Below are 11240 nucleotides of genomic sequence, written 5' to 3' on the forward strand. Positions count from 1 at the left end.
GCACAGTGGCTCAGTGGTTAGTGCTGTACTATATATAGGGCAGCACAGGGGTTCAGTGGTCAGCACTGTACTATATATAGGGCAGCACGGAGGCTCAGTGGTCAGCACTGTACTATATATAGGGCAGCACAGGGGCTCAGTGGTCAGCACTGTACTACATATAGGGCAGCAGGGTGGCTCAGTGGTCAGCACTGTACTATATATAGGGCAGCACAGGGGCTCAGTGGTCAGCACTGTACTACATATAGGGCAGCAGGGTGGCTCAGTGGTCAGCACTGTACTATATATAGGGCAGCACAGGGGCTCAGTGGTCAGCACTGTACTACATATAGGGCAGCACAGTGGCTCAGTGGTTAGCACTGTACTATATATAGGGCAGCACAGTGGCTCAGTGGTTAGTGCTGTACTATATATAGGGCAGCACAGGGGCTCAGTGGTTAGCACTGTACTATATATAGGGCAGCACAGTGGCTCAGTGTTCAGCACTGTACTATATATAGGGCAGCACAGTGGCTCAGTGGTTAGTGCTGTACTATATATAGGGCAGCACAGGGGCTCAGTGGTTAGCACTGTACTATATATAGGGCAGCACAGGGGCTGTGGTCAGCACTGTACTATATATAGGGCAGCACAGGGGCTCAGTGGTTAGCGCTGTACTATATATAGGGCAGCACAGGGGCCCAGTGGTTAGCGCTGTACTATATATAGGGCAGCACAGGGGCTCAGTGGTCAGCACTGTACTATATATAGGGCAGCACGGTGGCTCAGTGGTCAGCACTGTACTATATATAGGGCAGCACGGTGGCTCAGTGGCTAGCACTGTACTATATATAGGGCAGCAGGGTGGCTCAGTGGTTAGCACTGTACTATATATAGGGCAGCAGGGTGGCTCAGTGGTTAGCACTGTACTATATATAGGGCAGCACAGGGGCTCAGTGGTCAGCACTGTACTATATATATGGCAGCACAGTGGCTCAGTGGTTAGCACTGTACTATATATAGGGCAGCACAAGGGCTCAGTGGTTAGTGCTGTACTATATATAGGGCAGCACAGGGGCTCAGTGGTCAGCACTACTATATATAAGGCAGCACAGTGGCTCAGTGGTTAGTGCTGTACTATATATAGGGCAGCACAGGGGTTCAGTGGTCAGCACTGTACTATATATAGGGCAGCACGGAGGCTCAGTGGTCAGCACTGTACTATATATAGGGCAGCACAGGGGCTCAGTGGTCAGCACTGTACTATATATAGGGCAGCACAGGGGCTCAGTGGTCAGCACTGTACTACATATAGGGCAGCAGGGTGGCTCAGTGGTCAGCACTGTACTATATATAGGGCAGCACAGGGGCTCAGTGGTCAGCACTGTACTACATATAGGGCAGCAGGGTGGCTCAGTGGTCAGCACTGTACTATATATAGGGCAGCACAGGGGCTCAGTGGTCAGCACTGTACTACATATAGGGCAGCACAGTGGCTCAGTGGTTAGCACTGTACTATATATAGGGCAGCACAGTGGCTCAGTGGTTAGTGCTGTACTATATATAGGGCAGCACAGGGGCTCAGTGGTTAGCACTGTACTATATATAGGGCAGCACAGTGGCTCAGTGGTCAGCACTGTACTATATATAGGGCAGCACAGTGGCTCAGTGGTTAGTGCTGTACTATATATAGGGCAGCACAGGGGCTCAGTGGTTAGCACTGTACTATATATAGGGCAGCACAGGGGCTGTGGTCAGCACTGTACTATATATAGGGCAGCACAGGGGCTCAGTGGTTAGCGCTGTACTATATATAGGGCAGCACAGGGGCTCAGTGGTTAGCGCTGTACTATATATAGGGCAGCACAGGGGCTCAGTGGTCAGCACTGTACTATATATAGGGCAGCACAGGGGCTCAGTGTTTAGTGCTGTACTATATATAGGGCAGCACAGGGGCTCAGTGGTCAGCGCTGTACTATATATAGGGCAGCAGGGTGGCTCAGTGGTCAGCACTGTACTATATATAGGGCAGCACAGGGGCTCAGTGGTCAGTACTGTACTATATATAAGGCAGCACAGGGGCTCAGTGGTTAGCGCTGTACTATATATAGGGCATCACAAGGGCTCAGTGGTCTGCACTGTACTATATATAGGGCAGCAGGGTGGCTCAGTGGTCAGCACTGTACTATATATAGGGCAGCACAGGGGCTCAGTGGTCAGCACTGTACTATATATAGGGCAGCACAGGGGCTCAGTGGTCAGCACTGTACTATATATAGGGCAGCACAGTGGCTCAGTCGTTAGCGCTGTACTATATATAGGGCAGCAGGGTGGCTCAGTGGTTAGCACTGAACTATATATAGGGCAGCACAGGGGCTCAGTGGTCAGCACTTTATTTGTGAGCCTCAGGGGGGGACAGTGATGATATCTGTACAGCGATGCGGAATATGATGGCGCTATAGAAGTATGTACCGTATATCTAATCTGCAGTGTGATGCGTGGGCTATAAACTGTATTCACAGCCTTTGTATATGGAGGACACAGAAGTGTTGTCATAGGAACACAACACATCCGCTTTGAGTTTTCAGAAGTTACAGTCAGGAGAAGGAGCCCACGTAAGCCAATCGCATGGCAGTTTATAATATTTTCCGCCCCTGGAATATATAACCTGTCGTCCTATTGGTTACAGTGTTCGGTCACGCCCCTGTACAATGGTGCATAGTAACCAATACCTTTCTGCCAGAGGAGAGCACGTGATCCAGCAGTGGGCGGGTCAGCCGTGCGCAAAGATGGCGGCGCCCATGGAGCTGTACTGCTGGAAAGGAGACTGGGGGCTCCCGAGCGTGGACCTGGACTGTCTGACTGTGCTGGTGAGGGGGGACGGGTGACTGTCACTGTGTGTGTGTGTGTGTGTGTGTGTGTGTGAGAGTGACCGACGCTGTGGACCTGGACTGTCTGACCGTGCTGGTGAGGGGGGACGGGTGACTGACGCTGTGTGTGTGTGTGACCGACGCGCTGTGTGTGTGTGTGTGTGACCGACGCGCTGTGTGTGTGTGTGTGTGTGTGTGTGTGACCGACGCGCTGTGTGTGTGTGTGTGTGTGTGTGACCGACGCGCTGTGTGTGTGTGACCGACGCGCTGTGTGTGTGACCGACGCTGTGGACCTGGACTGTCTGACCGTGCTGGTGAGGGGGGACGGGTGACTGACGCTGTGTGTGTGTGTGTGTGTGTGTGACAGACGCTGTGGACCTGGACTGTCTGACCGTGCTGGTGAGGGGGGACGGGTGACTGACGCTGTGTGTGTGTGTGACCGACGCGCTGTGTGTGTGTGTGTGTGACCGACGCGCTGTGTGTGTGACCGACGCTGTGTGTGTGACAGACGCTGTGGACCTGGACTGTCTGACCGTGCTGGTGAGGGGGGACGGGTGACTGACGCTGTGTGTGTGTGTGACCGACGCGCTGTGTGTGTGTGTGTGTGTGTGTGTGTGACCGACGCGCTGTGTGTGTGTGACCGACGCTGTGGACCTGGACTGTCTGACCGTGCTGGTGAGGGGGGACGGGTGACTGACGCTGTGTGTGTGTGTGTGTGTGTGTGTGTGACCGACGCGCTGTGTGTGTGTGTGACCGACGCGCTGTGTGTGTGTGTGTGTGTGTGACCGACGCGCTGTGTGTGTGACCGACGCGCAGTGTGTGTGTGTGTGTGTGTGACCGACGCTGTGTGTGTGACCGACTCTGTGGACCTGGACTGTCTGACCGTGCTGGTGAGGGGGGACGGGTGACTGACGCTGTGTGTGTGTGACCGACGCGCTGTGTGTGTGTGTGTGTGTGTGTGTGTGTGTGTGACACCGACGCGCTGTGTGTGTGTGTGACCGACTCTGTGGACCTGGACTGTCTGACCGTGCTGGTGAGGGGGGACGGGTGACTGTCACTGTGTGTGTGTGACCGACGCTGTGTGTGTGTGTGAGAGTGAGTGACCGACGCTGTGGACCTGGACTGTCTGACCATGCTGGTGAGGGGGGACGGTGACTGACGCTGTGTGTGTGTGTGTGTGTGACCGACGCTGTGGACCTGGACTGTCTGACCGTGCTGGTGAGGGGGGACGGGTGACTGACGCTGTGTGTGTGACCGACGCGCTGTGTGTGTGTGACCGACGCTGTGGACCTGGACTGTCTGACCGTGCTGGTGAGGGGGGACGGGTGACCGACGCGCTGTGGCTGTGTGTGTGACCGACGCGCTGTGTGTGTGTGTGTCCGACGCGCTGTGTGTGTGTGTGTCCGACGCGCTGTGTGTGTGTGTGTCCGACGCGCTGTGTGTGTGTGTGTCCGACGCGCTGTGTGTGTGTGTGTCCGACGCGCTGTGTGTGTGTGTGTCCGACGCGCTGTGTGTGTGTGTGTCCGACGCGCTGTGTGTGTGTGTGTCCGACGCGCTGTGTGTGTGTGTGTCCGACGCGCTGTGTGTGTGTGTGTCCGACGCTGTGTGTGTGTGTGTCCGACGCTGTGTGTGTGTGTCCGACGCTGTGTGTGTGTGTCCGACGCTGTGTGTGTGTGTCCGACGCTGTGTGTGTGTGTGTGTGTGTCCGACGCTGTGTGTGTGTGTGTGTGTGTGACCGACGCTGTGTGTGTGTGTGTGACCGACGCTGTGTGTGTGTGTGTGTGACCGACGCGCTGTGGCTGTGTGTGTGTGACCGACGCGCTGTGTGTGTGTGTCCGACGCTGTGTGTGTGTCCGACGCTGTGTGTGTGTGTGTGTGTGTGTGTGTGTGTGTCCGACGCTGTGTGTGTGTGTCCGACGCTGTGTGTGTGTGTCCGACGCTGTGTGTGTGTGTGTCCGATGCTGTGTGTGTGTGTGTCCGATGCTGTGTGTGTGTGTGTCCGATGCTGTGTGTGTGTGTGTCCGACGCTGTGTGTGTGTGTGTCCGACGCTGTGTGTGTGTGACCGACGCTGTGTGTGTGTGACCGACGCGCGCTGTGTGTGTGTGTGTCCGACGCTGTGTGTGTGTGTGTGTCCGACGCTGTGTGTGTGTGTGTGTCCGACGCTGTGTGTGTGTGTGTGTCCGACGCTGTGTGTGTGTGTGTGTCCGACGCTGTGTGTGTGTGTCCGACGCTGTGTGTGTGTGTGTCCGACGCTGTGTGTGTGTGTGTCCGACGCTGTGTGTGTGTGTGTCCGACGCTGTGTGTGTGTGTGTCCGACGCTGTGTGTGTGTGTGTCCGACGCTGTGTGTGTGTGTGTCCGACGCTGTGTGTGTGTGTGTCCGACGCTGTGTGTGTGTGTGTGTCCGACGCTGTGTGTGTGTGTCCGACGCGCGCTGTGTGTGTGTGTGTCCGACGCTGTGTGTGTGTGTGTGTCCGACGCGCTGTGTGTGTGTGACCGACGCGCTGTGTGTGTGTGTGTGTGACCGACGCGCTGTGTGTGTGTGTCCGACGCGCTGTGTGTGTGTGTGTGTGTCCGACGCTGTGTGTGTGTGTGTCCGACGCTGTGTGTGTGTGTGTCCGACGCTGTGTGTGTGTGTGTCCGACGCTGTGTGTGTGTGTCCGACCGACGCTGTGTGTGTGACCGACGCTGTGTGTGTGTGTGTGTGACCGACGCTGTGTGTGTGTGTGTGTGACCGACGCTGTGTGTGTGTGACCGACGCTGTGTTCGCGTGTGTGTGTGACCGACGCTGTGTTCGCCCATCCCCTCGCATGCTCTGTGCTGCTTTGGTTCCCCCGGTCTACGCTTCCCATTCTGCCCCACACTCCTTCTGCCACTGTGCTGTTCCTGGGGTCTCTCCCGGACTGCAGCCGCTCGCCCCACACGGGGTTAATGTACATTATATGTATATTACGGGCAGTGTCAGCTCGAGGGATGAATGAGTCAGTTGTGCTGAGCGGGCGCCGCTCGTCTCCTCCGTGTCAGACACACAGAATGCGGCTCTTGTGGGTGATGCGATGTTTACAGAGAGCGGAGGAAAAGCTGCCGACCTGGGATTACCAGAGTGGAAAGTCAGCCCCATTACAGTGTGGTCAGCCCAGGAATGCAGCGCCTCATCCTCCAGAGCTGACATCACCCCGCAGAATGAGTGTTCTTACTGACTGCCGTGCCGTACTGGACGTCGCCCGGCTTTCCCGGCGTGAGGGCTGGTGTCCGCCGTACTGGACGTCGCCCGGCTTTCCCGGCGTGATGGCTGGTGTCCTCCGTACTGGACGTCGCCCGGCTTTCCCGGCGTGAGTGCTGGTGTCCGCCTTACTGGACGTCGCCCGGCGTGAGGGCTAGTGTCCGCCGTACTGGACATCGCCCGGCTTTCCCGGCGTGAGTGCTGGTGTCCGCCTTACTGGACGTCGCCCGGCGTGAGGGCTAGTGTCCACTGTACTGGACGTCGCCCGGCTTACCCGGCGTGAGGGCTAGTGTCCGCCGTACTGGACGTCGCCCTGCTTTCCCGGCGTGGGGGCTGGTGTCCACCGTACTGGACGTCGCCCAGCGTGGGGGCTGGTGTCCGCCGTACTGGACGTCGCCCGGCTTTCCCGGCGTGAGGGCTGGTGTCCGCCGTACTGGACGTCGCCCGGCTTTCCCGGCGTGAGTGCTGGTGTCCGCCGTACTGGACGTCGCCCGGCTTTCCCGGCGTGAGTGCTGGTGTCCGCCGTACTGGACGTCGCCCGGCTTTCCCGGCGTGAGGGCTGGTGTCCGCCGTACTGGACGTCGCCCGGCTTTCCCGGCGTGAGGGCTGGTGTCCGCCGTACTGGACGTCGCCCGCCTTTCCCGGCGTGAGGGCTGGTGTCCGCCGTACTGGACGTCGCCCGGCGTGAGGGCTGGTGTCCGCCGTACTGGACGTCGCCCGGCGTGAGGGCTGGTGTCCGCCGTACTGGACGTCGCCCGGCGTGAGGGCTGGTGTCCGCCGTACTGGACGTCGCCCGGCGTGAGGGCTGGTGTCCGCCGTACTGGACGTCGCCCGGCGTGAGGGCTGGTGTCCGCCGTACTGGACGTCGCCCTGCTTTCCCGGCGTGAGGGCTGGTGTCCGCCGTACTGGACGTCGCCCTGCTTTCCCGGCGTGAGGGCTGGTGTCCGCCGTACTGGACGTCGCCCTGCTTTCCCGGCGTGAGGGCTGGTGTCCGCCGTACTGGACGTCGCCCTGCTTTCCCGGCGTGAGGGCTGGTGTCCGCCGTACTGGACGTCGCCCTGCTTTCCCGATGTGAGGGCTGGTGTCCGCCGTACTGGACGTCAGCTGTAGACTTTTACTCTGACTCCCCTTCCCTCGCGTGTGGCTGGTTTCCGTGGTCAGCGTTGGCAGTGATCTCGCCATACACACTAATTACGGGCTGCTGCGCTGACGTTCATTCCCCATCCTCCACCCTGGCAGCAGATGATGGGGTGGCCTCTCCATATGGCGGCAGGAGATCCCCCTGTGAATGCCTGTGGCGGGTAGGGCACCCATTACTGTAGCCCCTGCAGAGCTTCCAGGTGACCCCGTACAGCCATACCCATGTTTTTGTTTTGTTTCAGACCTACGCTAAATTCTCTGGAGCTCCCCTCAAGGTCCATAAGATCTCCAACCCCTGGCGAAGCCCCTCAGGTACCTGCTGCCCCCTCACGCACATGTAGCATGTCACCCTGTGTGCACGCTCACAGCCATAACTCTAATTCCAGGTCAGCTCCCTGCCCTAAAGACTCTGCAGGACGGGGTCGTGTTCCAGACCTGCAAAATCATCACCCACCTGAGGAAGCAGGTGAGCAGGCGACACGGGAGGGGGCTGCGACACCTGGACCGTGTGTGGAGGGGGGAGGGGGCGCCGACACCTGGACCGTGTGTGGAGGGGGGAGGGGGCGCCGACACCTGGACCGTGTGTGGAGGGGGGAGGGGGCGCCGACACCTGGACCGTGTGTGGAGGGGGGAGGGGGCGCCGACACCTGGACCGTGTGTGGAGGGGGGAGGGGGCGCCGACACCTGGACCGTGTGTGGAGGGGGGAGGGGGCGCCGACACCTGGACCGTGTGTGGAAGGGGGAGGGGGCGCCGACACCTGGACCCTGTGTGGAGGGGGGAGGGGGCGCCGACACCCACAGTCCAGGTGTCGGGGGAGGTGTGGTCTGTATCTTATGTATTGCAGGGAGGGGGTGCCTTGATATCTACTGTATGGGGGTACTTTGTGATGACGGGGGATTTTGGTCCCCAGAAATATAACGCGGATTACGACCTGACGGCTAAGCAAGGTGCGGACACGCTGGCCTTCATCTCTCTGCTGGAGGAGAAGCTACTGCCGGCTTTGGTGAGTCTCCCCCCAGCATTAATACTCAGAGACCACCCCCCATCATCAGGACTCAGGCTCATCTCTCTCCTCCTAGATCCATACATTCTGGGTAGATGCCAAGAACTACGTGGACCACACGCGCAGGTGGTACGCCGAGACCATCCCCTTCCCGCTCAACTTCTTCATCCCCAACCAGATTCACAAGAAACACCTGGAGCATCTGCAGCTGATCCGGGGCGAGAGCTGGCAGGAGGATGACGACACCACCGAGAAGCAGGTGTGGGGGGGGAGCTGGCGGGAGGATGACGAGACCACTGAGAAGGGGGGGGGGTGACGAGACCACCGAGAAGCAGGGGTGGGAGCTGGCGGGAGGATGACGAGACCACCAAGAAGGGGGGGGCTGGCGGGAGGATGACGAGACCACCGAGAAGCAGGTGTGGGGGGGGGTGAGCTGGCGGGAGGATGACGAGACCACTGAGAAGGGGGGGGGGGGGGTGACGAGACCACCGAGAAGCAGGGGTGGGAGCTGGCGGGAGGATGACGAGACCACCAAGAAGGGGGGGGGGGCTGGCGGGAGGATGACGAGACCACCGAGAAGCAGGTGTGGGGGGGTGCTGGTGGGAGGATGGTGAGACCACCGAAAAGCAGGTGTGGGGGGTGGGGCTGGCGGGAGGATGACGAGACCGAGAAGCAGGTGTAGGGGGTGGGGCTGGCGGGAGGATGACGAGACCTAGAAGCAGGTGTGGGGGGTGGGGCTGGCGGGAGGATGACGAGACCACCGAGAACAGGTGTGGGGGGGGGGGGGCTGGCGGGAGGATGACGAGACCACCGAGAAGCAGGTTCGGTGGGGGAGCTGGCAGGAGGATGACGAGACCCCCGAGAAGCAGGTGTGGGGGGGGGGAGGGGGCTGGCGGGAGGATGACGAGACCACCGAGAAGCAGGTGTGGAGCTGGTGGTAGGATAACGAGACCACCGAGAAGCAGGTGTGGAGGGGGGGGGCTGACGGGAGGATGACGAGACCATCGAGAAGCAGGGGTAAAAGCTGGCGGGAGGATGACGAGACCACCGAGAAGGAGGGGGGGGGGCTGGCGGGAGGATGACGAGACCACCGAGTAGTGGGGGGGGGTGCTGGCGGGAGGATGACGGGACCACCGAGAAGCAGGTGTGTGTGGGGGGGGGGGGGGAGCTGGCGGGAGGATGACGAGACCACCGAGAAGCAGGTGTGGGGGGGGCTGGCGGGAGGATGACGAGACCACCGAGAAGCAGGTGTGGGGGGGGCTGGCGGGAGGATGACGAGACCACCGAGAAGCAGGTGTGGGGGGGGCTGGCGGGAGGATGACGAGACCACCGAGAAGCAGGTGTGGGAGAAGGGGGGAGCTGGCAGGAGGATGATGAGACCACCGAGAAGCTGGTGTGGGGGAGCTGGCGGGAGGATGACGAGACCACCGAGAAGCAGGGGTGGGAGCTGGCTGGAGGATGACGAGACCACCGAGAAGCAGGGGTGGGAGCTGGCGGGAGGATGACAAGACCATCGATAAGCAGGTGGGGGGAGCTGGCGGTAGGATGACGAGACCACCGAGAAGCAGGGGTGGGAGCTGGCGGGAGGATGACGAGACCATCGATAAGCAGGTGGGGGAAGCAGGCGGGAGGATGACGAGACCACCGAGAAGCAGGGGTGGGAGCTGGCGGGAGGATGACGAGACCATCGATAAGCAGGTGGGGGGAGCTGGCGGTAGGATGACGAGACCAGCTGGCGGGAGGATGACGAGACCACCGAGAAGCAGGGGTGGGAGCTGGCGGGAGGATGACGAGACCACCGAGAAGCAGGTGTGGGGGAGCTGGCGGGAGGATGACGAGACCACCGAGAAGCAGGGGTGGGAGCTGGCCGGAGGATGACGAGACCACCGTGAAGCAGGGGTGGGAGCTGGCCGGAGGATGACGAGACCACCGTGAAGCAGGGGTGGGAGCTGGCGGGAGGATGGGGAGGTCTGGGGTTGTGATGGCCGCTGGCAGTGACTCTGTACCTCCTCAGCTATACGCGGACGCCCAGGAATGTCTCACCCTCCTCTCGCAGCGGCTGGGGGCGCACCAGTTCTTCTTTGGAGACTCGTAAGTGTGACCCTGGTGCTGGGACCCTTGTTTGGGGTGGTCCACCTTGTTTGATGATGTCGCCGCCTGTCCCTTGCAGCCCGGCCTCTCTGGACGCCCACATCTTCAGCCACCTGGCCCTGATCCTGAGCGTGAAGCTGCCCAGCAGCCGGCTGCAGCAGCACCTGAGGTCTCTGCCCAACCTGTGCCAGTATTGCTCATCCATCCTCAGCATCTACTTCTCTCAGGATGGAGGTGGGTTCCCGCGGCCGGACCCTCGGCCCCTTCTGTGTCTGCTGTCCCGCTCGCTCACAACACTGTGCTTTGTGTCTTTGCAGAGACCTTTCCTCGGATCTCCCCTCAGACTCCTCCAGCTGAAACTCCCGAATATGAGGAGGAGCCCCACAAAAGGCGAAACCAGCTCCTGTCCGTGGCGGTGGGGCTGCTGGCCATGATCAGCTACGCGCTGCTGAGCGGGATCGTGTCCATCCAGCGGGTGTCGGGGGACAGGGCAGTGAAGCGAGAGTTAGCCCTGGAGGAGGAGGAGGAGGATGAGTGACGCTGGGGCCGGGAGGCCAGATCTCATTCCATTACCTTTCTATATTGTGTCCAAGTCTCTGGTAGGGTGGCCAGAGGGGTATCAGTGGGTGGGTCGCAGGGGGGCTGTTCTCTAAGTGCCTCTATATGTGCAGGGGTCGGCCTCGCACTCCCACTACTGATGTATGATAATAAACGAGGGTTATGTCACCAGAGGTGTATACAAGGGTCTCACTACAGCCGTACAATGAAGACCCCACACAGGTGTTGGAGGGGGGAACTGGCGGGAGGGGGAGGAGCTGGCGTGTCCTATATTGTATCCAAGCCCCTGGTGGGGTGAGCAGTGGGTGGGCCTCAGCGGGGGACTGGACCCTGGTAGGGTGGCTAGAGGGTGAGCCGTGTGTGGCCTCAGTGGGGG

General features: G+C 60.1%; 1 protein-coding gene across 1 annotated transcript; it reads left to right on the top strand.

Moving 5' to 3' along the window:
* Window positions 1-2718: 2718 nt before the first annotated feature.
* On the top strand, window positions 2719-11033 carry MTX1 (metaxin 1). Its single transcript, XM_073668625.1, has 8 exons — window positions 2719-2849; window positions 7454-7523; window positions 7598-7677; window positions 8123-8215; window positions 8292-8474; window positions 10230-10306; window positions 10386-10540; window positions 10624-11033. The coding sequence occupies exons 1-8, from the start codon at window positions 2769-2771 to the stop codon at window positions 10842-10844; spliced, it is 960 nt and encodes a 319-aa protein (XP_073524726.1). The 5' UTR covers window positions 2719-2768; the 3' UTR covers window positions 10845-11033.
* Window positions 11034-11240: the final 207 nt, after the last annotated feature.

The sequence above is a fragment of the Phyllobates terribilis genome, unplaced genomic scaffold, assembly GCF_046119375.1.
Source record: "Phyllobates terribilis strain yellow unplaced genomic scaffold, ASM4611937v1 Scaffold_820__1_contigs__length_630855, whole genome shotgun sequence".
In the NCBI taxonomy this organism is placed as follows: Eukaryota; Metazoa; Chordata; class Amphibia; order Anura; family Dendrobatidae; genus Phyllobates; species Phyllobates terribilis.

Coding starts and splice junctions, on each gene's coding strand:
- MTX1 (XM_073668625.1), top strand. CDS start 2,769: ATGGCGGCGCCCATGGAGCTGTACTGCTGGAAAGGAGACTGGGGGCTC. Junction 2,850..7,453: donor TGGACTGTCTGACTGTGCTG/GTGAGGGGGGAC, acceptor GTTTTGTTTCAG/ACCTACGCTAAATTCTCTGG. Junction 8,475..10,229: donor ACGACACCACCGAGAAGCAG/GTGTGGGGGGGG, acceptor GTACCTCCTCAG/CTATACGCGGACGCCCAGGA.